Here is a 26,980-nt window from a genome sequence, read left to right on the forward strand (position 1 = left end):
TGACCAGAAAGACATAAAAAGTCTTAAAGGAGACACAAAATGGCCTCAAAGAGACACAAAATGACTACAAAGAGATGCAATGGATTACTAATAAACACAAAACAATCACATGGAGACACAACATGACTAATGAGAGACACAAAATGACCAGAAAGACATAAAAAGACTTCAAAGAGACACAAAATGACATCAAAGAGACAAAAAATAATTTCCAACAGACACAAAACAGCCACAGTGAGACACTAAATGACTACAAAGAGACACAAAACCACATAAAGATGCATAACAACTACAAAGAGATGCAAAACCGCCACAAAGTCTGTGTGTCTTGCTCCTATGTAGGAGAGGTGGTGGCGCTTCTTGCATATCTATGCCCAGGGGCCCATTGTCTCATAATCCACCCATGGCTGTAAGCATACAGGAATAACACAGTGATACCAAAGGCCGCTTTGACGTCAGCTGTGAGTGTACAGGAATAATTCAGGAATATTATGGCGGTACCACTGCCACCACCAAATATTAAAAATACCACTTATCTGTCTTAATAAACACAGAGGAGTATCACAATATAGAGTATTACAGAGGCATTATAGGAGAATAAAATCACCACAAGTCATTATTAAAACCACAGATGCTTTATTTCACTGAGTATTTTTATGATGCCAAATGCCATAAAGATTTCTGTTTTGGGGAACTTGTTATGAAGGCTATAATGACTGCTGGCTCCTCTGATCAACGCTGCTGACTACAGCCAAGTTTTTCCTCCTCTCCTAATTGAGTTCAAAGCATGTGATAGTAGTGACACGCCCCCTAGTGTTTGATATCTGCCAGGCTCCTGGAGTGTGATAACCTTGCTCTGCGTCCGGGAGCATCACTGAAGGAATGTGGATTTGGATGTGCTCCTCTTGTTGCTAATTGTTGATGCAGCCCCGCAGGGTCTCTCGCATGGTGAGCAGGGCTCTCTTCTGATCTCTGTCCGCTCGGACCTACAATGATACGCACTGAGAGTGTTTTGGAGATTGGGGACCAGCCTTGCATCCGGCTGGAGCCCCTGATGAACACGCACTTGCCGGGCAAGGCGACGCCGACCGGTGGAAGCTGCGCCGTCTTCATGGACGGCAGCTCCAAAGTGACACCCAACGGGCTGCACGACATAGAGGACCGGATCCTGAGGATCACCGGCTACTACGGCTACAACCCCGGATACTCCAGTCACAGAAGTGAGTGCAAAGAAAACAAAGTATGCTGATGGCATCGTCAGTGCATGCGACAATATCACGCCTTTCTTTGCCAGGTGTGAGCTCGTGTGAATTAAAGAAACCACAATTTTATGAGGATGTTTTGTTAGAAATAAATATCAAGGGAACTGAAACTATCACAGGAAACAAAAATGCAGTGTGTGCAAGAGGTGTGTGGAGGAAGAACCTACGCACGCATCCTTTTATCTTGCAAATCAGTTTTCATTTTAATTAGGTTATTACAAAATCCCCACTATTTCACACTCAGCTAATTGGGATTTAATTACGGCTATTAGGGAGCAGCTTGATGTCAGTCACTGCCACTATGAGCTGGAGGCTGGCTGATGCTGGTCCATCCATCTCTGAGGCACAACATCAGGGAGAGAGAGAGAGAGAGAGATACAAAACAAATCAAACACTATCAGGCTGTGCAATGTGTCATGCACAAATTACACTGGCATTTCAATTTCAGAGTCAATTGTTTAAACTGTAGCCTCATGTTGTCCACGTCAAAAACTCATGTTGGCGAACTCAGCAAACAATGTCTTACATGACATATTGAATTCCAGTTGTTTAATTTAAACAATCAGTTTCCCAGATGACAAATACAGCAGCTCTTCCTGTGATGCGTGTGAATATCGCCCTGACGTGCTTGAGATATTGCAGCTCTTCAATACTTTAAGCTTCTCTATAATTTCCATTTGTCAACGTGGCTTTGATTGGTAGGGCAGTGCTCTGGGTTTTGCTGACGCAAAGACAATGGCTGGGATTGGAGAAGGGAGCTGATGGTGCACTTTGTTCAGGGATGATCTGTAAAATCTTGCCCCCCAGTTCTGTTGAAGTATTGCTGGTGCCAGTGGGATTATAACAAGGGGAAGAGAACAAACATTGCAATGCTCTGCGCACAGCTAATCAGTGGTTTTACAAATGGCTTTATGGTAATGAAGCAGGGCTGTGGAGCAGGATTTCACAAGTTTTGCATTGAAGTCACAAGTTGTCACCTTGCTTTATTGGCCTATTCATTGTACTGCGTCAACATGTTTTAAGGTAGGGATGAATTGGTGCATTTCTTAAATACATCCCCAAAAATGTAAGTGGTCATCTATCTGTGAGCTTCTTGAGTTTCAGGCGCTGGATTGGACTTGTCACGTAAGCTCTCTAACGTCTCCCTCTGGCTGTTACGTAAAAGCCTCACTACAAATTCATGACTTAGAGATACACGTCTGGAAGAGAGATATACTCCCAATGTTATGACGTTCCTGCTCAGATCAACTGCCGAATCCTGGTATACTCTGTGACACATCACTCTGACAAACTTGTTTCAAGTCTGAAAGGGAAAGTGAGTACACAGATAGGGCCTCATTCGATCAGTTTCAGCTGAGGCTCATGTGGATGAGCAGAGAGCATCTCAGTGGTTTTTTAGATAGAGGCTGAGGAGAGGGAAATGAGCCTGTCTCTTATTAGCTGCCTCCTGTTTATCAGGGGTGTCAGTTGCAGTAGATTAACCACGAATGCAATCACACACTTTCATTTGAGAATATATCTGCTGGTCCAGATTAATCCATCGGAGGAACACCTGATTAATGAGGCACCCAAAACAGATTGAACAACTTTAACAGTTCAAGGGCTTCTGAAACAACGACAATAATGCGTAACTAATACAAGATTATTGGCTGTGGTACTGAAAATGATAATTAAGCTAATTAAGACTTCTAATGTTGTTTTGTATGTGTACACTTATGCAACAGACTTTAGAAGCCTGAATTCATTGGGATTCAATGATTAGTTTAAAAGTTTAAATGACCCAAATATTTGGCCAGTGTATTGATGCGTGAACGGCAAGATCCACTATATGAATGTCAACATATGCAATCATCATGGGCTAATATCATACATAGGTGTAGTTCTCAGGGGGACACAGGGGACACATCTCCCAGAATATTAACCATAGGGGTCGGCAACCTTTACTAAAAAGAACCATTTTTGACCCCCCCCAAAAATCCCTCTGGAGCTGCAAAACATATTTGACCCTTATAATGATGGTAACATTGACTATTAGGTCAAAATTAGCCTATCAGTATTACTAATGGGTATAAATATCACGAGGTGGCTTCTTTACAGTTGGCTATTTATGATTATTTGGAATTTTAACCTTGTAGAGATCACAGAGAAAGCAAATGAAGCTGTTCACAGACTATTCAATTCTATGTTTTCCTCTGAGACTGAAACTTTTTTAGATATGGAATCCATAGCTAGCCTAGCTGCCTAGCTAGGGAGACTCAAGACTAGGCACTGCAATCGAGGTTTGGCAAAATCTGGAGAAAAAGGCGTCAGGCCATAGACGTATGATGCACACTGTAGTTGACGATTTTTTAAAAAAATTGGTTCATAGTTGCAGAATTTCTTTTGGCCTACAACAATGATTCATGAAATTTAAAATGATTATTAAAATTATTTGCATGTTTTTTTTGTTGTTTGTTTTTGTCAAAGCCACAGGAAGTTACTGAAGAAGGGCCGCAGAGCGGCAGGTTGTCTACCTCTGATTTAGTGCATGTGCATTTGTCATCAGTATATGATGGCAAACTGAAGACTTTTTGGTGATTTGGACTGTTGGTCCAACAAAACAAGACTTGTGAACTGAACACAAAACTAAATAAATGGTGCATTAACTGATAATGAAAATAATCCTTAGTTGCAGCTTTTGTTCCTAGTATATAGGCAATGGCGCCCCTAAGGAAAATAGTTTGAGGTCAACATTTCTGCCTTTAGGAGGCTGTGGGGCGCTCTTTTATTAAACTAGCACAAAGGTAGTGGTATCTTGTGAAACTAGATAGCCTGAGGTATCCATTGGTACTAACCTTGTTGGCATTGCTTGTTGGTCATGGGGTAAATAATGTTACATACCTAGGCTAAATTTTGGCAAGGGAACAACTGACATTACCATTTGCAAAGGGGTCCCTTGAGCCCTCACCTCAAGATGTCTGACTGAAAATGGGTTCTGTGGGCATCCAGTAGTCTGCCCTAAACTGGTGAAGGCTTGTTCCCAAAATGTTTTGCCCCTTGCAATCAACATACTCCTTAAAATTAAAGGAAAAGGACAACCAGCCTATTTAAAGAACAATGAATCACCTAACATGTGTATACAGACACATAACAAATTAAAACAGAATTGCTGTGGAACTCAAAATGTTAACTTTGCCAGTATTAGTCTGCGTATCAGATACGTACTTATATTGACTGTAAAATAAGAAACTGAATACTAAACTTTCATATAGACATAGGTTTCAACAAGCCAATATACACAGCTGTTTATAGGCTACAGAAACAGCATGATCAAACTCCTGTATTCAGTTATGACTTTTTGTTTTGGTGTGCCACCCCAAGATTTCAGTGGCCCCTTCTGGCCCCCCTATGGAAAAAATCTGGAATATAGGCCTCCATTTGTCCCATCTCACAGCCTCCTGTATATTGAAGCAGACAAAGATGAAAGATAAGGTGTCATCTTGTGTAATTTCAGGTATCAGGAGCAGGTGTGCATTGTAATAGCATCCACACTGAGACCTATAAAAGCCAGTGTATTTGCAGGCGGAGAGGTTATTTGATTTGAGAGACGTTCCCCATTTCTCTGATGAAATATGCCATCTGTAGCCCCGTGTTTCTCCGTCTATCCATCAACTGATTTTTATGCATGCCGGAGTCGACAGAAGATATTCCTCAGGGCAGCATACTGGTCACCATTTTTCCTGCTTGCACAGCTCTTAAACATGCTGTTGCTGGTGCTGTCACTGCGAAGTAGACTGGTTATGTGCTCCCCCGTCTTCCTCTGAAATTCTTTTCATCGTTCTTAGAAACAAGGATGTGAAAAGTCACTTTTGTTTGATGCTGCTTGCTGCCTGAAAGCGTCACATTTGTTTGCTTTGTTTATTCATTTGTAAACCTCAAGTCGAGAATCACACATCCCTCAATGTGCTGAGTATCGTTTTCCATGAGGGGTAAGACAAAGGAGCACGTAAACAGAACAGTGGGCTCATCCTGCAGAGCCTATGGGGTAATGATATATTTAGTAAGATTCTTGTGCCAGTTTATTATTGCCACTTGCCATCTGCGTTGAATTAGAAAATGCCTCTGAGGGAGATTGTGGACTACATTTGGTGACAGGCAGTACGGTCGTGATACAATGCCATATGGGCTGTGATATGAAAGCTATGAAAGCAAGAAGGTAAACGTCATTATGAACAAGTCTAAACAAGCAAAGTGTGGTATTTCTTATGGTGCCACTGTATGCACATGATATCACGACAACCAACATTTACTCAAGAGAAAAGTTAACATAAAATTGACTTTAAATCAGAAAAAGAAAAGACAGCATATTCCTACAACACCCACTTAACTCCTGTTGGAGCAAACAACAATAGTGTGCGCAGTAAATGCTTCCTCAGCGTCTCCTGGAAAACTATTACAATAATTTGCTGTGTATCTTGCTTTGAGTAGGTAATTTAGAAAAGAGCAAGCCTGTAGTGCTGGCACGCACCCCGCTGGGTAAATAGGTAATGTGCAGGAGAAATGACAGGTACTTGTAGTGGCACTGCAGCTCAGCACTGTGCCTGTGTTGTTCACAGCCGGCATCACAGCTAGACAGCATCACACAGGCACTCAGAGGAAAAAATTTGATGGAGGGGCGTGAAAAACAGCCATTTATCACAATGGGGCATGCTGTTGTGTGCACTTCATTCTGCAGAGAAAGTCCAAAGAGATACAGAAAGAAAAATAGCCATGCTTTTGGATCCATTAATTCACCTTTGCAATTTTTAAACTATTTATATCCACGTGTTAACAGCAGGTGAATTCACTGTCTTCCTCAAACATTGCCTAAAACATTCTGTATGTGCATGCACTTATTTTGGACCGTCCCATTCCCATGCCTGCTCACTCAGTGCTATTTATAACTAGCCTAGCGTCGAATGGGATATGAGCTTTGCCTGAACGACTCCTGGAGTGCTGTTAGTTTCACATGCTCCTGGGAATGAGCAAAAACCCAAGTAATGGGTGCAATGTTTCTCCACAGGAGTTATGGAACTGCTGACCTGTACTCATGATACAGTGCAATCGTTCATATGTTGGAGTACTGTATGTCAGGACTTCATATTTTTAGCTGGACCCAGCAATTCACTTCATAGTTGAGAGTTTTCTGTTTCTGTGAGCAATTTTCTGTAATCTAAATGTAATATTACATAATAGACACAATACGTGAAAGGTTTGTCATGGCTTTTCCCTGATGCTGAGTGCACAGTCTTGTCAGCAGCCTAACACTGCCTTCTTGTGGTCTATAAATTGAACAACAACAACAACAATAAAAAGTGACCTTACAAAATGAAAATGTCAGTGCTTAGTCTAATTACTAAATTTAGCATAAAAAGATCAATGTAGGCTACTTTGAATCACAGGTCATTGTGTCTGCAAAAAACAAAATGATCCTTAGATTAAAAAAAATGCATTTAATGTATTGCATACCTTGTAATTTTTGCTGTTGGGCTATGTTGAGAGGTTACTTCACCCAAATCAATGAAAAACATATATAACCACTCCACTCCACTGGGATCTAGCCATTCAGATAATGTTTTTGCAGCTGCTTTGAGATGTGTGGGAGATTTCTGATGCTACCCCAAATCAACAGAGGTAATTGAATAATTGAATAAAAAATGACATTTGAATAACTCAATAACAACGTGGGCAACTGCACTGGGGCCCCCAGAAGCCCCAAAGTAAGTTGATTAATTGCATATTTGTTTAAAGGTTTGTACAGTATAAACAAAGACAGGTCCTGCATTATTACCTTATCATGTGGAGAGTACTGGTTGGTGTTGGGGCAAATAATGAGGCTGCCCTTTACAGTGTAGTCTGCTGTGTACTTAATGGTAACTTGGAGGTGACTGTGTACATGCACAAATACATAATAGGGGCCCAACAGCAAATTACTGGGGCCAGCCAAAATATTTTGACATAAAGTAGGCTACTAGACCATATGACCAATAGCTCAGTGGCCTGAGTACAGGTCAGCAGTTCTCTAACACCTATATGGACAAATATTGCATCCATTACTTGGAATGGATGATGTTTGTGCCCTGGGGACCCCTAACAGACTAATCCAGCCATGTGCTTTCCAATAATATCCCTGCCACTGCACACACCTCACTGTGAACAGATTTTATTAGGTGTTTCTAGAAGAAATAGGACCTATGAATAAATGGTCTACAGTGATGTCTGTGAATTAACAAACACTGATTGAAAGAGACTTAACTGCGTGTTTTTAGTGATATAAAAGAATACTTCACTCCCCAAATGATCATTTGTATTTCAATGATTCACTAAGTTGACTTTCCCGCATGCCTCCATGTTGAATGAAGAATCCAAAAATGAAGAAAATTCTTAATAAATTGAAGTAAAAGGGGGCCATGTTTAACAACAGCAAAACTGAATCAAAATATCTGTTTGCAAAGTTTCACCCAACTAGTGCAGCATAATCCAAGTCTCATTCAACGATTGCATGCTCACTGTATGCTTGATACTTCCCAAACAGACAGCCCTTTCGGAAGGGTAACTAAACTAAAAGTGAAATTTATTTATGCCCTCTTCAGAGCCAGACTCCATTACTGTAACAAAAACAGTAATTTTACCTTGCTGAACAGAGGAGCTGTTTGTCTGCCATTACCACATTTGTTAATTTGCTTGAGTTGTTGTGTGACCTCGGTGTTTTATAGGGTTAGTTTGGATACAGCAAAGTCACACAACAGCACAAACCAAATAATCAATCAGGGCAGCAGCAGCTCCCATGTTCACCAAGGTAAAATCACAGCTTTTGTCAATAGACTGTGGCTGTGATGAGAGAGAAGTTTTACTTCCAGTTCAGGTCCCTGTTGGAAAGGGATGTCTGTTTGGGAAGTATACTGAGCATCCAACCGGATAAATGAGACTTGGATTATGCTGCACTAGTTGTGTGAGAATATGTTAATAGATGTTTTAATATAGTTTTGCTATTTTTAAATTTAGAGCTCTTACGTCAGTTAATCAAGAATTTACCGATAAAGCAGACAACGCCCTGATGGCAACAGAGTCAATTTGCCTGCAAGAGCATGTCCAGCAAAAGTTATGGTAGTTGTGGCTTTCTGAAGGATTTGTTCGTACAGTACATAGTCATGTGTCACTCCATTGATCTTAGAGCAGATTTTAACAATGCTATTTGGACTATCTCTGTCTTTCAATGTGAGGCTGTGAAACTAGCCAATAAATAAAGAACACAGGATGTTCTCAATAAAAGACTGATAAAAACAGCAGAGGATGACGGGACTGACAGGAAAGTAATTTTGTTTATGGAGAAGGTAAATTCTCTGTTGCCCTCCCTTCAAAATATCTGCAGTGTTTACATCAAATTTAAGATGTTCATCAAAAAAGGTACCTAAATATCCTTTTAGACAGGCTGAGGGACAGGGTAGGAATCTCAGGGACCGCTCTTCATTGGTTTAAATCCTGTCTGTCTGATTGATCCTTTTCTGTGGCTGTTGGCCCTCATAAATCAGAGTTTGCCTCCCTTTCTTGCGGGGTGCCCCAAGGTTCAGTGCTTGGGCCTATCCTCTTTACGCTATACATGCTCCCTCTCAGAGATGCCATCAGCAATTTTGAAGGTATCTCATACCATATGTATGCAGATGACCTCCAGTTATATTTTTCTTTTAACCCTGATAGGACCGATGGAATTGACTCACTGTACGATTGTATGAATGTAATTAAGGACTGGATGTCTTCTAACTCCCTTCAGTTGAACGCAGCTAAAACTGAAATTTTAATTATTGCACCTGATGCCTCAGCATCTAAAGTGGCCAGCTGCTTAGGGTCCCTCAGTGCAAATGTGCGCCCCAAGTTGAGAAACCTTGGGGTCACATTTGATCAGGCCATGCTCTTTGATGACCACATCAAAACTGTCACTCGCTCCTGCTTTTTCCACCTCAAAAACATTTCCAAACTCAGATCCATGTTAATTTATTCCAAGCTAGAAATGATCATCCATGCTTTTATTTCCTCACGTCTGGATTACTGTAATTCTCTTTTCACCTGTCTAAATAAAACTTCATTAGACCGCCTCCAGCTGGTCCAGAACGCTGCCGCCAGGCTTCTGTCCAGATCTCATAAGTTCACTCACATCACTCCAGTCCTGGCATCCCTGCACTGGCTCCCTGTTAATTTCAGGATCCAGCACAAGATTCTAACCATCACTTACAGGGCCCTCCATGGTCAAGCACCTGCATACTTGACGGATCTGGTGTCCTTTCACTGTCCTGTCAGGTCACTGCGGTCCGCTGAAGGCCACCTACTTACTGTCCCTCACACAAGATTAAAGACAAAAGGCGATAGAGCCTTTAAGGCTGTTGCACCGAAATGGTGGAATGCACTACCTCATGAACTGAGAGCGGCCTCTTCAGTGGACATTTTTAAAAAGCAGTTAAAAACACATCTGTTTAGGCTTGTGTTCCATTAATTGTCCATTGTATCATCTCTGTATTTCGCTTCACTTTACTTTTTATTTGTTTTTGTGTATTTTGCATTGTTTCTGTTATTGTATTTTATCTGAAGCACTTTGTGAGTCCTCTCTGTGAGAAGTGCTATATAAATAAATTTACTTACTAAGGGGGTAACCCATTCCACAGTTTCATTGTGAACTAATACACAAATTGTCAGTATTTTAAAGAGCCACAAAAAACATTCCATTCACTTCCACTGGTGGTAGTTAAATGTTCAGCAGCTGATGTATTAAAACCTCACCACACCAAACTATATGCATATTAAGAGACCACTAACACTAAGTGACACCCGGCTGATTTGACTGAAGCATGGTGTGAGCGAATAGTCTCACTGAGGAACATCTGTCCTCATGTCCCTGCCTACGCACCTGTAACGCAACCCATCACATTCACCACTAGGTGTCCTCATCTTTTAATGTTACAGCTACTCTGAGTTGAGTTGATGATAGGAGGTCCAGTGAGAGCAAACTAACAGTCAGGACTTGATTCATGGTCTGTCCAGTCTCCACTACAGCTAGAATAAACTGCAGATAACATTCATGCATCTGTCTCTCGTCTCTCATCCTCCTCCTTCACTCCTGGTCGTCACTGAGATGCGATGAGGAAAAGAGAGGGGCTAAAGACAAAGGAGCGCTCACCATAAACTGAGGAGCATCGGTTAATCTAAATGACAAAAGAGCATGAATTGGGCAAGTGCGTCAGTACACATGAGGCCCACTGTTGCTATGGAGGTAAAGAGAGAGGATGTAGTATTTTGTGCTTTGATCTGTGATGCAACAGTATCAGTGATATCAGTTTTCTGTTTATGGGTCATGATGTTTGGTTACTGTTAAAACTGTTTAAGAGAGATATTAATTCAAGTTCATGGTCAGTAGTTTGTAGCGCTGTTGAATTCTAGTGTTTCTCTTAATCTAATAGCGATTAGCATCCTGGGCTCTGCTGACTGGGTGGTTTTTCTGTCCCCTCCCTGTCTAGCTGTTGGCTCCACTCATCAGCAGGGCTATTTTTAAGTTTAACCCTCCTTGTCTCAGGGGATCCATACCCCCCCAGCTCATCCCCTGCTTACACCTGATCAAAACATTTGTTTCAGCCAACATTTTAATCAAGCCTCATTCTCACGACATCATTTAATGCATTAGTGTTGTGCTCATTCTGTCACACTCACTGGCCATGGGAAATAAGTGTGCTTGCACTGTGGCATTTTCCTAAGAATGAAAACAGTGTCGCCTGTTTTCAAAGCACCTCCTCAATATTGAATTCTGCGTTCAAACAAATATATTACCAGGGTGTTACTGGAATGTGGTCCTGTATTTTTTTTTGTATTGTCACAAACAGCCACATAATAACTGTGCTGTCTCTCAGAGCCTGAGGAATGCACAGAGAAGTGCTCTGATCTGCTATGCTCTCTATGAAAGTGCCAGAAATTTGGCTGATGAGCAGTGGAGAGAGAGCGGCAGGACGGGAGGGGCTCGGAGTGATACTGATGTAATGAGCAAACATGACTGTAAAATATAACACTCATTTAGTGTTCTAAATCTTAACAAACCAACATAGACACTGCAGTCACCATATTTCATGTTTACTTTGAGGGTTTTCTCTATCTCAGGTCATAATGCGACTGTTCGTGACCTGGCTAGTATGGATTTTACTTGTGAGAGGGTAAGCATAGCATCAGCTATATTAAGATCATGTTTCAGACCACATGGCCTCATGTGTCTGACTGCATACACTAGACACTGATATGTTGTTGATGTAAAGGCCCAAGCAATATTTAGGTCCATTAAATCCTCAGGCAGAGAAACCACAGCTGGAGACAGAATGGCCGGAGGGCTTTCCTTGAGATGGAAACTCCTGACCACAGTCCCGAGAGTGACTCACACGGCCCAGACTGACCCTCCACACCTTCTGCTGATGCGAGGGTTTCCCTCTACTGTGCAACAGTGATGGAAAAAGTAATGCAATTTTTTATTAGCATAGTATCATCACACTGTAAATATTTAATGTCAAAAACACTCTGTTAACAGTAAACGTCCTGCGCTGACATTTTTACTCAAATAAAAGTGAAGAAGCACCGGTCAAAAGTGCTTACACATGGGTTTAAGTGATGGAGCACGGCATTTGTCCGGGCAGAGCACCGAAGTTGCGCCTGCATTAGCTGAGTTGCATCAGTTGTTTTCTTCATGCTTCACAATCATTGGCTCAATCACGACTGTGTGGCTATCAGCTAACCGGTAACGTCCAATCATACTAATGCAGGGGTACAGTGCCTCCAACAAGACGTGCCACTTCTCCCGATTGCTTTGCCGATACGCTCATTCCAACACTTTGCTGTTCAACCACCAAGAGCTCCCTCATAAAGCAGAATGTCTAGGGAAATATATTAACACTGCAGGCCTACCTGAACCTTGCTGAGTTCAGCTTGTCTCCACCAGTGTCACTTCACTCTCTACAAGCAACATTACATGTCAAAGTGCCATTTCATAGTGAGCAGTACTCTAATGTGGGTGATCCAGATGCTGCTGGGTCTACCTACTATTCAAGATCAGATTCTTTATTCCTATCAAATGCTCCACAATTACAAAGAAGCAGTCCTTGGCAATGAAATTCTTAGGCCGCAGGCACCCACCAACACACTCGTTAAAGAAAGAGAAAAAGTTGGCAAGTGCTGTTGGTTAGTTTAAAGCCCTAGAAATACATCATATATATTTCAAGCGCGGTGGAGCTTCTGCATGACCAGTCTTTTTACTCCCTGCCATCAGATTTGGTGAGAGAAACACTGTAGTACAACATTTTCCTCTAAAACGTAGTAGAGTAACGCTGTAAAGTCTTACACAGCGAAAACAGGTCATCTCAAATTTAACTTAAGAGCAGTATTTGAGTAAATGCTGCTTTCTGCTGCTGTGGAGATGGCAAACACGCAGGTGCAGAAAGTGCTGATATGTCCAGTGGAGAAGAGAAATATGATCAGACTGGGAGGACTGACTAACAGAGATAGCATCTACCTGTTTATTGTAGTTACTATGATGAACAGTTAAATCTTCCATACACTAGCAATAAGCCTGTAACATCAAACATCCATTGCTCCCATTAAAAATATAGATCATATTTTTCTGCACAAATCATAAGTCAATGTCACTTTAAATCCTGCATGCTGTATTACATTATATGAACATGTAAAAAAAAATGGGTATTTATGTATACTTAAATAATATGTATATAAACACATTTTCTTTCACATAATAGTCCTGTTTATATTATATCTTTATTCGCCCAGCTTTGATGGCCTTGTTTCTAGCTGTTATGTCTATTTATGTGTTAGTACATTGAGAGCAATGCAATTCCTTGTATGTGTACACATACTTAGCCAATGAAAGTGATTCTGTTTCTGAGGAGAGGCAATTATAATGCCAGTAACAGATAACTAGAGAGACTAAGATCTGTGAGACCTATATTCTTGATTTAAAGTTGCAAACACAAGTAGTATTTGTTTAAGAGTAAATTTGAGTTTGCCGTCTGCTTGATACCGTCTTTGGAAGATGTAAATATCATCTGGGTAGCATGTCATAGTAGTGATGTGTAGATGTGTAATAGTGGTGTGAGTACCATGTGGGCAGACACCCCCTTATCGCTCCTCTAAATACTAAAGAGCAGGAGGATTACTCCAGTGGATGACAGATTTTACATGTATGGGACAGTCATGTCTTATGATAGTTACTGATGCAGTGGTAAAAGCAACAGGAGAGTGCTCTACTTATAACCTGACTCTCAAGGAGCAGTGAAGAGCAGGAGATGTGCCAAGAAGAGAGAGAGTCATTGAAAGACGGGGGACAAGAGTATATAGAGAGAGAGAGACAGGGATGGAAGGAGTGAGAGCCAGGTCAGGTAGAGAGGGGACGGGAGGGAGGAAAGGAGGGGGCAGCAGCTAACGCAGCATAATTAGCCTGGGCTGCTTGGTTACCTCCCAAACAAAGCTGCTGATTTGTGGAGCAACAGAAGAGGAGGGGAAAAAGCGAGTGAGATGGAGAGAAAAGACGAGGGGGAGGATAGAAAGAGATGAGGGGAGTGATTGCGCCATGCCACACACACTTGAAGCTCAGTCTCCCTTGGAGACAGTGGCAGCGCTGGATCACGGCATGACAGTGCAACAGTAGAGTCTCCACTTCAGTGCACTTCCACTGAGCTATCTCCACTGAGCTGTGTCACTATCCAGACAGACAGAGAGAGACAGAGAGAACGAGAGAGCACCAGTAACAGTGAGAGCGCCGGGCTGGAGAGGAACGGAGAGTCAGGACTGGAGTGCAGGGGAGACGACAGAAGAGTTTGACAGAGATCCGGGAGGAGGGGGGCAATCAAGAGCGTGAAGAAGAAGCGGAGGAGTCAGGAGTCTGAGGATGCACGGAGCTAACAGGAGGAGCTGCTGAGCGTGCAGCAGCAGCAGCAGCAGCCCGGGCACACTTACACACTCACACACATATACATACACACACCTCCCAGGGAAGGACAGTGTGTTGTGCCCCCAGTGGAGGATGAAGAAGCACTCAGCCCGAGTGGCTCCTCTCAGCTCGTACAGCACTCAGGTCCTGACCTGCCCCATCTCTGAAGGTAAACTGAAAGGATCAGAGAGGCCTTGGACGCTATTTAAACTAAACTTTGTATACTTTGTATGTCTATGTTAGCATGAGTTATTATCAACATTAGCTCGGAGGCTGCTTAAAGTACTTTTTGACAGCTTTTACAGTTGACAATATATTGTTTCCAATAAGATATCATATGCTCTGAAGTGTTAAGTGTACAGGTATTTAAATGTAATACAAATAGTGTTATGTGGATGTAGTTAACTTAAGTCAGTGCTGTGCTACATTTACTTTGAAAGCATGATAGCAGAAATTTATATCAAAAGACCAGCTACTGGCTCAAACTGTTTCTACCTGGACTTTGTGACCTCTGGATGGTGTAAAGAACACATTTGTTTCATTTCGGTTCCCTGCTGGCAGAGTTGAGAGGCTAATGTGTTGACAGGAAGTGTAGTTGTAGCTGCGGCATGTTTTTGGCTGCCCAGCACTGATGTAAAATAAAACCAAACAGGCCCCAAGTCAGCTGCTTTCACATCTGTTCACCTGTCGTCATCTATCTGAGCACCTCTCTTCAGCATCCTCATCGCTAAAAAGCTTTGACCCTTACCTAAATCCCTCCACCTTATACTTTTGTAGCAGAGATTACAGTGATACTGCTGTCATCATAACCATCTTCAGACCTGACTTAGATTAAACACTTAATGCTGTTTGACCTGTGGTGAGCCAGCCTGATGCTGCAGACCTCACTGTGAGCTTTGTATTGAATTCAGCAGGGGTCCGTCCATCAGCGTCACTGGCATGCAGAGTCAGTGACGGGGATAAAACACAGAATGGATTGAAACGTGAGGTCTGAGGAGCACACTGCGTCACACAGAGCGGATAAGCTCTGTTAATGGGTGCCAGCAGTGAGTGATCCTATGCAGCACTGTGATTTCTGTAATGAAATGGCATGATGTTGACACTTTCAACTTTTTGTAGCCATAGTGGGCCAGGCAACCATGTTTGAATATTATTTTTTAAGTCTGAAGAGTTAAGTCTAGTATTGATTAGCATTTTAGCCCACTTATAGCTTAAAAAGTATAGATTCTTGTTTGAAAGACGTGGGATTGAGCTTGTCTCAACTTCACGTTCATCTCATACGTGAAGTTGAGACAAGCTCATGGCAGATATTTGATGTGTTTGTAGAGAGTTGATATTTTAACATTTAGACATTTTGTAATACTTAATGTGATGCTTAACTACAAAAAGGATGCTGTTCTTTTTCTGAATCATCTTTATATAAAAGAAAGTGGGCTCATAATTATGCTCAAATTGTTTCTAACAGCTGGTGCTCAGTTAATAAGTCTAAGTACTTTAAGACTGCGACACTTCAATTAGAGCCAAACAAGTACACTTACTCTGAGTTGACTTAAATTAACCCCAAACAGCAGTTTTTCTACTTAAATGAAGTATTTACCGCAGTACTGTGCTGACAGTCTGTCAGGTATTATTGTTTCCTTTGCAACTTTTTAGCATCAATGTTAGTCAGCAATAACTCTGTCTGTTATGAGAATACAATGTTGGCCAGGAGAGCTGCTTTTATGAGGCAGGGGAATAGTAGAGTTATAATATTACTGCATCTTGGCACTAGATCAGCCTGTAGTGGCTTTTACCTCAGGACAGAAGAGCCCGTATCCAACACTAAAAGCTTTAGGTTTTGTCGGTGCTTTGAAACACGAACCATCTTGCTCGGTGGAGCAGGAGAAGGAAACATAAAGAAGAAAAAAAAGGAATAAAAGAGCTGCTTCTCTTTTGCAGAAATACCAGATCTCAGTTTTTCCAGCTAGCAACCACCAGGCTCATTAGGTTGATTAAGAATCCTTGCTGTGACATAATGTAATTAGACCAAATCCCTCGATGAGCTTGTAGAAAAGAAAACGGTATCGCTGTTGAGCATTTTGCTCTCACCAAATGCTGTAGATCTGCTCCCAGGTGGGATATACTGTAAGGTGAACCGTTTTATGTGAGAGTTTTCTGCGGTGATGGTTGCAGGCTGTAATGAAGTGAACGAAAAAAGAACAGAGTCTGGCCCAGTTGTCGGTGCGAGTCATCGTTAGTTTAACACTTTCTTGATGCTTAAGGTTTTCGTTGTAACTTGTAGTTTAAAGGTTTCCATGGTCTCTTGCTTCAAACATGGTGCTGTGAGTGGAAAATTTTAGACAGGCTCAAGGCCAGTGCTGCACTGGTGCTGCGACTCATTACATTTAAGTACCGTACCTTGTACAGTTTTGAGGTGCTTGTACTGAACTTGAGTATTTCCAATTTATGCTACTTGATACCACTCAAATACATTTCATTTTATACTTTTACTCCACACATATTTATCTGACAGACAGTTACTGTTTACTTTTAGATTAAGATTTTACAAACAAATTAACATAAGATAAGCCTATAGATACAAATTTCCCTTCTAAATGCCTTACATGGATTTATTTAAATAACCTTTCGAGACTCAAAGAGGAAGAATTTTCTAAAAATTCACAAAAAAAATATATTAGAGAAAAGTCCAATATATGAATACAAATTTGTGTAGCATTTTTTTTCCTCCCTCCACCCACATTAATAATTTGCCCCTTAGATTTATCTTGTGACCCTTTGGAGGCAGCCCAACCCCAATATTGGACTAAACTCAGCCCAGATGCCAGAATAAATGTTGGCATTGTAGGTTTATGCAAACCAAACCTAAATTTGTACTTTTTATATGATAGATTTTTACGTTTCATGTGAGGAAATATGTTGAAACTTTACATTTCTTTACGTTTCATTTTTCAGTTTTAAAAACAAATTTGTTAGGGTTAGGAAAACATTATACCTTGGCTTAAAATACCAGGTTGTGTCCCCACAAATGTGGCTGAAAATGTCTCGACGTCTCATCAAAAAATGCCCAGATTTTCGCTGCAAACATGGCTGGAAAAGTCCTGATGTCTCGTTAAAATTACCTGCAGAGGTTTGCTTCTTTGCTGATATCTTGCCCAGGTCTCACGCCATCACCTTCACCTCCTCCTTAGCTCAACACTTAATCTGAACGAAGTCACTTCAGAAATGCTGATATGATGCGTCTGAAACTTTCAAATGTAAAATACTTGTGGTTTGCAGAAACGTATATTGCCAACATTTCATTCTGGTGACTGCTAAACTGCATCAACTGTATACAACTTTGTAGGCCTATATAAAATAGTCAAAACAAGCTCAAACATGAGTGCTTACAACATCGATACATCAGTGTAAACAGATTGTTCATTCTCACTGTTGAGGCAGTGAGAATGGACTTTTATAGTGTAAAATATTATGATGTATCAGTCAGTGGGACCAATTTTCTGTAGCAGGAGTACTTTTACTTGTGATACTTTAAGTACATTCAGCTGTTAATACTTTTACTTAATTAGGATATTAAATTCAGGACTTTTACTTGCCATTTTTTACATTGTGGTGTTGGTTCTTTTTTTAAGTTAAGGATCTGACTACTTCCTCCAGCGCTGCACTGATGTGACTCTAATCTGTGACTTTATATTCACCATTGTTTCTCAGATATGACAGTTACAGCCGTGTCTTATCATTAATACTCTTACCGGGTGCCAGCGATTATCTCATGCATTCATTAAGCTTATAAAGTAAGTTTGGCTAGACTGTTGAGTTCTTCTCTGAACAAAAGAAGTGGCTGCAGAAAAGACACTTTAGAGTACAAAGTGGCATCTCAGCACTCTGAATTAGTTAACACAGAAAAAAAATGAATCTGCTTTGTTGAAGAGTTTGTGCTCCACATTGGGTTATGGGCTTCTTTTGGATGAAAGAAAAAAACAATTTCCTCACAGGTACAATCCACTTTCATTAGACCTGTCAGTGACACTGCTTGTACTCCCATTGCTTGACTTCCTGCTGAGGTCTCATTGCTGATAACAAACAAAAGATTATCAAATGCAATAATGAGCATCCCTGAGATGCCCTGCGACTGTAGAGGGGAGATACTTCCAATACTTCCAGTGCTTGCTGCAGCCATGGTGGAAATGGCAGAGCTTCATGTGCTGAGCTAGCAAAGAGAGCACAGGCAGCAAACATCCACATGTCATCTCTTATTCCTGCCCTGGTGTAAATTGATCACGCTGTCGAAAGTTAAAGAACGGATCTGAGCTCTCTCTCTCTCTCTCCGGAAATGCTCACACTCACTGCACTTCACAAATTATACAGCACAGTTAGGGTCCACTCAGTCCCGCAGTCCATTAAGGCACTGGGCCAGATCAACCATGCGTCACTGGCTTAAGATTAAAAACAAGTCCCCTCTTTCTATATATAGCCTAGTTCTGTAGTTTTAATGTATAATTTTTCTGCTGATAATACCTTACTCTTTCCCAGTTACTCCATAAAGTTGTCATGTTCCAGTATATCACAAAGGCAACATTTCCATAGCCTAGTAAGACTGTACCAGCAGTCCAAACAGCGGCTGCCAAGGTTGACATGACTTTCTTGTGGAATGTCATGTGGTTAGGTTTACTTTTGCTTTCTGGGCGTCGGGTTTCTGTGCACACCTGACTACAACGGGTGTACAGTACGTGCTGCATCATGAGGCCGCAAAGCTATTTATGACATGCACAGCCACAATGCTAACCCAACACATTTTCAACAAAGACTTGCCTTGTGCATCAGCGCCTTTACAGCAAGAGATGCAAACTGTGGTAGTGACCACGGAGGGCAATTGATCAATAAATGCTTATGTGCTGGACCCAGGCCAGAGAGACAAGCTACACCCTGTATATACAGTGATACAATGCATTGAGAATATGCAAAGTGTGGCTAATATAAATGATCTGTGAACAAGGCTTGTGCAAAGCAGTGCAAGTAAGGGGATGAAGTAAGGCTATGAGCTAAAAGCTAAGGTAGGTATGCTAACATGGTCGCAGTGGCAATGCTTGCTTGTCAGGCAAGTTATTGTTTATCATGCTCACCATCTTAGTTTAGCATGTTAGCGTGTTAACATTTGCTAATTAGCACAAAACACATAGGCTGCATTGCCAGTCTCATACTTTTTCCTTTTGCTTTTAGTGTAGAGTGACCATATTTTGATTTCCAAAAAAGAGGACACTCGGCCGGCCACGGCATAGCCTACTTAAATGATACTCGCAGTTTACTCAAAGATGCCTTATAATTATAATATATTTAATATTTATGTGTATGGATAGAAAATTCAGTTATATTACAAAATAATATCTCTCAAAGACAGAAATTCAGATAGGTCCCTATTGGGGACACATACACACACTAGAGTGTGACGATCAGAGCCCGACGGTACCCGACGGGTCGGGCCGGGTTTGGTCAAAAATGTAGCTATAAATTGTATTCGGGCTCGGGTCGGATTCGGTCAGCTTTCAGTGAAAATGTAGTGTAAAAATAAATAAAATCCTATTGTCTGTCCTGTTTATTGCTTGGGTACTGTTATTTAGCCTACGTGACAACACCTGAACATACACACAGACACACATTGGCTGTTTGTTTCTACCTCTCTCCTCCCTGGAAGTCTCGGACCTCCAGCCGCCTGCCGCCGCCTTGATTAAATGCTGAAAATAAATTAAAAGAGGGAGACAGGTTTTTCCTATTTTATCTTATTTTGTTATATGTCTCCCTCTCCTCTCGCTGGAAGCGTCGGACCTCCCGCCTCCCGCTCCCGTCTCAAACACGGAGGTCTCCCTCTCCGCTGAGCACGCCCGGCCTGTTAAATAGCCTGTAACCATAACAACTGTGTGACACAAACTCAGTGCTTTGGTCATTAAATAATGTCGGGCTCGGTTCGGGTTCAGACAGAAATATGTGGCCCGTGCTGCACTCTAACACACACACACAATCACATGGAAAACCAGACATTATCATCAGTTTATAAAAACCACCCGGACGCCCTGGACGGGACGTGAAAAGTGGACATGTCCGGGCAAAAGAGGACGTTTGGTCAGCCTATTTTAGTGGCTATACCGTAGCTGCCGTTAAACAGTGTGCACACATTAGGAACGTACTACTTCATCATAACATTGTGCCCTAAACTTTGACCCTCTTGCTCATATATCCATTACCTCGGAGATAAAACAAAATGCCATTCGCAGAGCTCACCAGAGATTTTTACATATTTTATTCACAACAGCCAAAATTGCATATGCATTTCTTTATCATTGTTGTTTTCTTTTTTGCTTTTGGTAATCTTAATGATTACTTTGTTCACTTAAACCATTGATATTACTCTTATTACTAATCGACTGGTCATCTAATTCTCTGTCATCTGTCATTGTGGCTTCTGACAGCTGGCAATGAGCTGTCAGTGACTGTGGCTCAGTTGAGTTGATGTGTTGGATAGGGGCTTGATGCTGGCTTTTACACTGCAAAATGTGACCTGATGTAGTAGAACATCCTGGTATTTTTGGCACACTGCATTTGACATACTATGTATTGGGACATACTGAATCTTTTTCTGGCATACTAAATAGTATGGTGGTACGGTATTGGAATGCAGAGATGCAAGCTCATGCTGTTATCATTAGTTGTTCAGGTATTTGGTCAAAACCCAAAGTATTGGACAAACTGAAATTTTGATCTAATGATGGCACTAAACAAAACAAATATGAACCTCAGGGTGGTACTACAGAAAAAGCCGGATGATTCCCCAAATTTATCCTCTCGACTTCATGGATATTTACCAGATTTCATGGTAATCCATCAAAAAGTTTAACTAAAAGCCATTAGTACCAACCTGATGAGGGGGACCACATAGGGATTTATCCTCTGGAGACCCTGAGTGTTTGTACAAAATGTCATGGCAGTCCATCCAGTAGTTGTTAAGATATTACTGTGCAAACAGAAGTACAATTTTAGAGGCAAATAGCTTCATAGCTGGGGCTCTCTGTTCTTATTTGCCTTTGAAGAGGAAGTAGAGCCCACAAGTAGAGACGCTGCAAGTCATTTTCTGTGATTATCTTTTCTCCTGTTGTCTCCCATCAGGAGAGGATGGTTCAGAGTCTCATGCAGAGACACCGGGCAGCGAGACCAGCGGAGAGAGCCGGTCCTATCAGACATGTACCAACACAGCTCTGAAGGTGCTGGGTGGTCTGCTGCTGGTGCTGTGTGTCTCCTCCTCCTGGGTGGGTACCACTCAGGTGGTTAAGCTGACCTTCCAGTCGTTTTCCTGCCCCTTCTTCATCTCCTGGTTCAGCAGCAACTGGAACATCCTCTTCTTCCCCATCTACTACTCCGGACTTGTGGTCACCACAAGGGAGAAGCAGACTCCCATACAGAAATTCAGGTAAACCGCTGACAAAGTTATCTGAATTCAAATAAAGACGATTGTATACTTACTTAACAAATGCACAATCTGCCAAATTGGATTACTGAGAACATTTTACAGTAAGCTTTTGCATTATGTGTGCTTGCCACTGTTACTGCTCTGTAAAAAACAGACAGCAGACAGACAGAGAGGATTTACAGATGTATCAGTGAGATCCATCACCAAAATAAAGAGAGATAGTCATCTGGCAGTTGTTGTTAGTTTTGGTTGTTGAAGAAATTTCAGAGCTGATGACTTAATAGCTGAAGAAGACCTCAGGAGATTTCCATGGATCACGCAAAGTATTTAATGAAGACTTGATTGAGGAGAATCACAGCTCACCATACAGCCCAGAGATTCTGACAGTGTCCTTGCCCAGTCCTTGCATTTAACTCAAACAGTATTCCCTTGCGAGTAATTCCATGTTCCTAAATAAGAGCATTCTGTCCTGATCTATGGCGATGTGAAGTTTCTATTGGTTACTAACTTTAAACAACAAGCACGCTCATCTGCCTTGCTCTAAATCACCGCAACTGTCTCTAACAAAATGCACATATCTAAAAGGTGACTCTCGTCTGTTGAGACTGAATCTTAGGACAATCTCCCTTCCCCTTAACCTTGGGAGCTATGGCACTGAAGCCCCTGGGCATCCTTATCTGCGCTGCCATACTCCCTCCGCCACAACTGGGAGACGATAGATGGAGAGCCTTCATAACAAAGGTCAAGTAGCCTGACCTCTAGGCCTTTTTTAGGCCTTCTGCTGACCTGACTGTTACCTTAAGCATAACTATCATCCATTTCCTTTACTGACTGAGGCTAAAGGCTGTAACACAACAAATTTCCTTCACAATGGTGACAACACACATAAGCAGGGCCATAAAGTGTGTCACACTCAGTAGTTGAGAAGTCCCTTTTGTCCTGTTCTTACACCTATTTTCCTCACTAAAATGAAAATAACTAGTCATCTAGTTAGTTAGTCCACTGTTTTAACAATCACCAACTCTGGTTTGGTCGAAATAAACACTTAATTCACCAGGTAGGTGTGAAAAAATGCTGATCTGCACGCTGTTCATCCCCTTGGTCTCTCAATGCCTCTCAGTGGCTCTCACTCGTTCTTCAAAGCCAGCTACAGTTTCAGCTTACATGTTTCAACAAACACACAATAAATGGCAATAAAAGAAACAGTTACAGTAATATTTCAAAAGTAATGAAGCGCTCATTTGAAAATGTATTACTTCACTGCCCACAAGTTGGTTTGTTTAAACTGAATTTTATATGAAAGTTAGCCCACTACAACAGTTGCAGTGGCAAAAGTACCCATACTGTGGTTGTGCTCTGACCATCCTGCTATGTTGATGTGAATGGAAATTTCCGTTCTACTCTCATTCTAATAGAAATGTAAACCAAGTACCTGTTTTCCATAAAAGTTCCACTAGTGCCCCCCAAGAGGCCTTTCTGCTCTTTACACTCATTTGGAGCAAATTTCTAACCAGCTGACTGTCTATGGGGAACAAGGCAACCAAGCAACCAATATTTCCATCCTCAAAGTTTGTGCCTCTTGATAACAAGGCTAAAAGCCTAACAGATTACAATGCACTGCCAATAGGGAAAAAACAGGATGATATCACTTCCTCTGTGATTTGTTCAAACAGGGAGTGCAGCAAGCTCTTTGGGGAGGATGGGATGACGCTCAAGCTTTTTGTAAAGAGAACAGCACCCTTCTCAATCCTGTGGACACTGACCAACTACCTGTACCTCATGGCCTTGAAGAAACTGACCGCCACTGATGTCTCTGCCCTCTACTGCTGCCACAAGGCCTTCGTCTTTCTCTTGTCCTGGATTGTTCTCAAGGACCGTTTCATGGGTGTTCGGGTCTGTATGAAAACATGAATGATGATAATAATAATAATAATAATAATAATAATCTCAGGAGCAGTTTTTTTTTACTTCTGAGGAGCTCTAATGCCTCTGATTGCTCTGAATCTCTACCTACAGATTGTGGCAGCCATCATGGCCATCACAGGTATTGTCATGATGGCCTATGCTGATGGTTTTCATGGTGATTCCTTTGTGGGTGTGGCACTGGCTGTGGGTTCGGCCTCCACATCAGCTCTCTACAAGGTCAGACCACATTGCAGTTTGAACAACTTGTGTTACGTGACTTTAAATACTTGTACAGTCCTGCTGTAAATTATCAGCTGTGTCCTCACCATCCAGGTGCTGTTCAAGATGTTCCTCGGCAGTGCTAACCTTGGAGAAGTGGCTCACTTCCTCTCAACAATGGGCTTCTTCAATCTCATCTTCATCTCCTGTGTGCCCCTCATCCTGTACTTCACCAAGGTGGAGCACTGGGGCTCACTGTCCTCGCTGCCCTGGGGATACCTGTGTGGAATGGCAGGACTGTGGCTGGGTGAGAGTGCATGCACATCCCTGAGAGAAGAGTGGAGATCATGGTTTCACCCATGTATTTCAATGAATATGCTTCAAATTAATTTTAGGGCTGCATGTAGTATATTCATTATTGATTCGTCTATCAACTGTTTTCTCAATTAAGGGTGCCGTGTGGAGTTATTTTACATTTAATGTTACCAAAATGCATTGTGTGTATCCTGAAAGTCTAAAGGCCCAGACACATCAAACCTACATCAAAGAACTAGTGGCAGCAAAGGCGAACTCTTGCATCACTTCACGTTCCCTGTGTCTTGGCCAGAAAGTTGCACTTGAACACACTGCAAAGATTACAGACAACGGCCAACTAGCACGTGCGTTCTGCACCTGTATGAGACGAAATAGCGCTCCATACCATCAGGCGATAGTCTGTAATTGTCAGTAAAAACTGAAACTGGAAGACTAACAGGACACTAGTTAGCCAGTTAGCACATGAACAACACAACTCCATCTTGTAAAACAAATGATATTTACTGTGCATTAACAAATGATAACATAAACAAAAGAACATTTTCTGCTGAACAGCTCAATGGCTAAAACCATAACCTTACCTGATATAACAAATTTGTTTCAATCTCACAACAACTTGACTTGGCCTTTTGTTTACTTTCCTCACTTCCATTTCTCTTCTTGTGCACTGAGCTGTCTCTTACACTGATTTTACATGCTGAATTGGCTGAAAGCAAGCTGATGAGGGCCAGCTAGTGCCCAATGAGGTGGGACACACCGCAAAAATTAGGGACGGCAGATGCTTACGCAGCCGTTGCTAACTGACTGCTGACTGACGATTGGGTGTGTCAGGGCCCTAACAAATATGTGAAATTAGTTTTTTTCTTCATAAAATATCTGTAAAGATAATTTCTATATATTAACTTGCGAGCAGTCCTCTTTTTCACAACCTTTGTTGGCAGTTGCTACATCATTTTTGGTGATTTACTGCCACAGACTAACAGCAGGATGTAAAACACACCAGCTGCATGCCTGTGTATCCTATTAAAAACATGGCTCCATGTTAGTACTGCTGGTCAAGAAACTCCACAAGGTACCCTGTGGCTTTGGATGTAAAATGTCAAAAAAATTATAGAGACCCTAAAGTCACAAAAAGTGATTATCAATCAACTTTCGGGACTTTAGGGGCTCTGTAGAAAACAGTGAAAAATACCAGACAATTTCCCAGAGCCTCAGCTGACATATTTAAATAGCTTGTTTTGACTTTTCAGTTTACAATCTTGGAAGACAGACAGAAAAGCAAATTTTCACATTTAAAAAGCAAGTGACTATTTGGTATTTTGGCAAAAAAGGAACTAAGGGATTATCAAAATTGTTGCTAAATAATTCTTTCTCCATGGACTGATTAATTAATCAACTTGTCGTTTCAGTTCTAATTAATTTGTACTTTGATGTCTTTCACAGTGTTCAACATCTTGGTCCATGTTGGTGTGGTGCTGACGTACCCCATTCTCATCTCAATAGGGACACTGCTCAGTGTGCCAGGCAATGCAGGTAGGTTTTATTAATGTGGCTCAAGTATTACCTCCAGTTTACTGATCATTATTTCTTGATAATGGAAATTAATATGATTATGAGAGTAAATGGCCCCACATACTGTGGGTTTTTGTTGAGGTCAGCACTTAGGGCCACTAGCAAAGAGATTACACAGCAAGTCTGCCTCTCTCGTCCTGGAAACCCAATCATCAATGTGCCTCAACAGACCCTGCAACTATTCTCTCGCTGAGGGAGGATCAGGTTGCTAAGGCGACACTAAATGCCTGCAGACGAGTTTTCTTTAACCACGATGGACTGTATGAAGGTCAGTGGGTTACGGCAACTCGTCCCAGGGCTCCAGACCGCAAAGACACAGAGGATAAAGTGGATAGCTTGTGCTGATTATAAGCCGCATTTGCCACACTCATCCCCTCCAGCCACAGTGTCCTGTGGTTTATCTTACTTTATGTAATTAATCTCAATTTGTTTTTGTTTCTCCCCCACCCTCCTTCCTTGTCCTGCTCTTCGGCTCCCTCTTTTGTTCCTGTCTTTCTTTCACCTGCTGTAGCCGTAGATGTTTTGAAACATGAGGTGATCTTCAGTGTGGTGCGTCTGGCAGCCACCTGCATCATCTGCCTGGGCTTCCTGCTCCTGCTGCTGCCAGAAGAGTGGGACTCAGTCACGCTGCGTTTCCTGGCCACCATCGCAGACAAGAAGTCAGAGGAACACGGCGAAGAGCTCACAGAGTCCAGCGTCCACACTCGAAGCCGCAGTCGAGCAAATGGCACTGTCTCCATTCCCTTGGCGTGACATGGCTGAGTTCTGCTAGTCTTGAAGCACTGTCTGCTCGTGTTCCTCCACAGCCCGCCCAGGAGGTGTGGCGGGATGTTCGGTCCACATGGACTCTCTATCAGGAAGACAGAAAGTATTGTCTTGAACTTCACTCTGGTGATGCACCTTTGTCTCCATCACTTCACTACAGGAGGAGAAAAGGAGGACATTCATGGATTTTACTAACTGAAAGGGTGGAAAGTGTTATTTACTTTCTTGAAATACTTGCCACGCTCAGTCCTGTTCCTCGCACACACCCAAACCAAGAGCTGACTGGCCTCCCCTGACCTGCTCTGCGGACTGTATTCTGTGAATATAAATATTGGCAGGGCCACTTTGGCTCAATCTTATATGTATTTATGATATTTATTTAGAGCTGTATCAATAAGAGTGTTATTTTAAGTCTTATTGAATAGTATTAAATGAAAGAATGGCAATTATACTATGCGTAATGTACAGGCTCTTTTGGTTTTATAATAAAAGACTTAAAACTCA

General features: G+C 41.8%; 1 protein-coding gene across 2 annotated transcripts; it reads left to right on the forward strand.

The window, feature by feature from the left end:
• The first annotated feature begins 855 nt into the window (after window positions 1–855).
• On the forward strand, window positions 856–26,980 carry slc35f4 (solute carrier family 35 member F4). 2 transcript variants are annotated; one of them, XM_033642310.2, is made up of 7 exons: window positions 856–1,220; window positions 21,400–21,700; window positions 23,374–23,593; window positions 23,717–23,842; window positions 23,939–24,131; window positions 25,583–25,672; window positions 26,223–26,980. In XM_033642310.2, the coding sequence occupies exons 1-7, from the start codon at window positions 992–994 to the stop codon at window positions 26,462–26,464; spliced, it is 1,401 nt and encodes a 466-aa protein (XP_033498201.1). In that variant the 5' UTR covers window positions 856–991; the 3' UTR covers window positions 26,465–26,980. The 2 variants fall into 2 exon arrangements, with proteins under 2 accessions (XP_033498201.1, XP_033498202.1); XM_033642311.1 differs by lacking the exon at window positions 856–1,220 and adding an exon at window positions 13,865–14,413.

This window comes from Epinephelus lanceolatus, chromosome 15, assembly GCF_041903045.1.
Source record: "Epinephelus lanceolatus isolate andai-2023 chromosome 15, ASM4190304v1, whole genome shotgun sequence".
In the NCBI taxonomy this organism is placed as follows: Eukaryota; Metazoa; Chordata; class Actinopteri; order Perciformes; family Serranidae; genus Epinephelus; species Epinephelus lanceolatus.

Excerpts from the sequence above, each read along its gene's own strand:
- slc35f4 (XM_033642310.2), top strand. The coding sequence starts at position 992 with ATGATACGCACTGAGAGTGTTTTGGAGATTGGGGACCAGCCTTGCATC. Across the intron at positions 1,221-21,399 it reads CGGATACTCCAGTCACAGAA|GAGAGGATGGTTCAGAGTCT; the intron begins GTGAGTGCAAAG and ends GTCTCCCATCAG. Across the intron at positions 24,132-25,582 it reads AATGGCAGGACTGTGGCTGG|TGTTCAACATCTTGGTCCAT; the intron begins GTGAGAGTGCAT and ends TGTCTTTCACAG.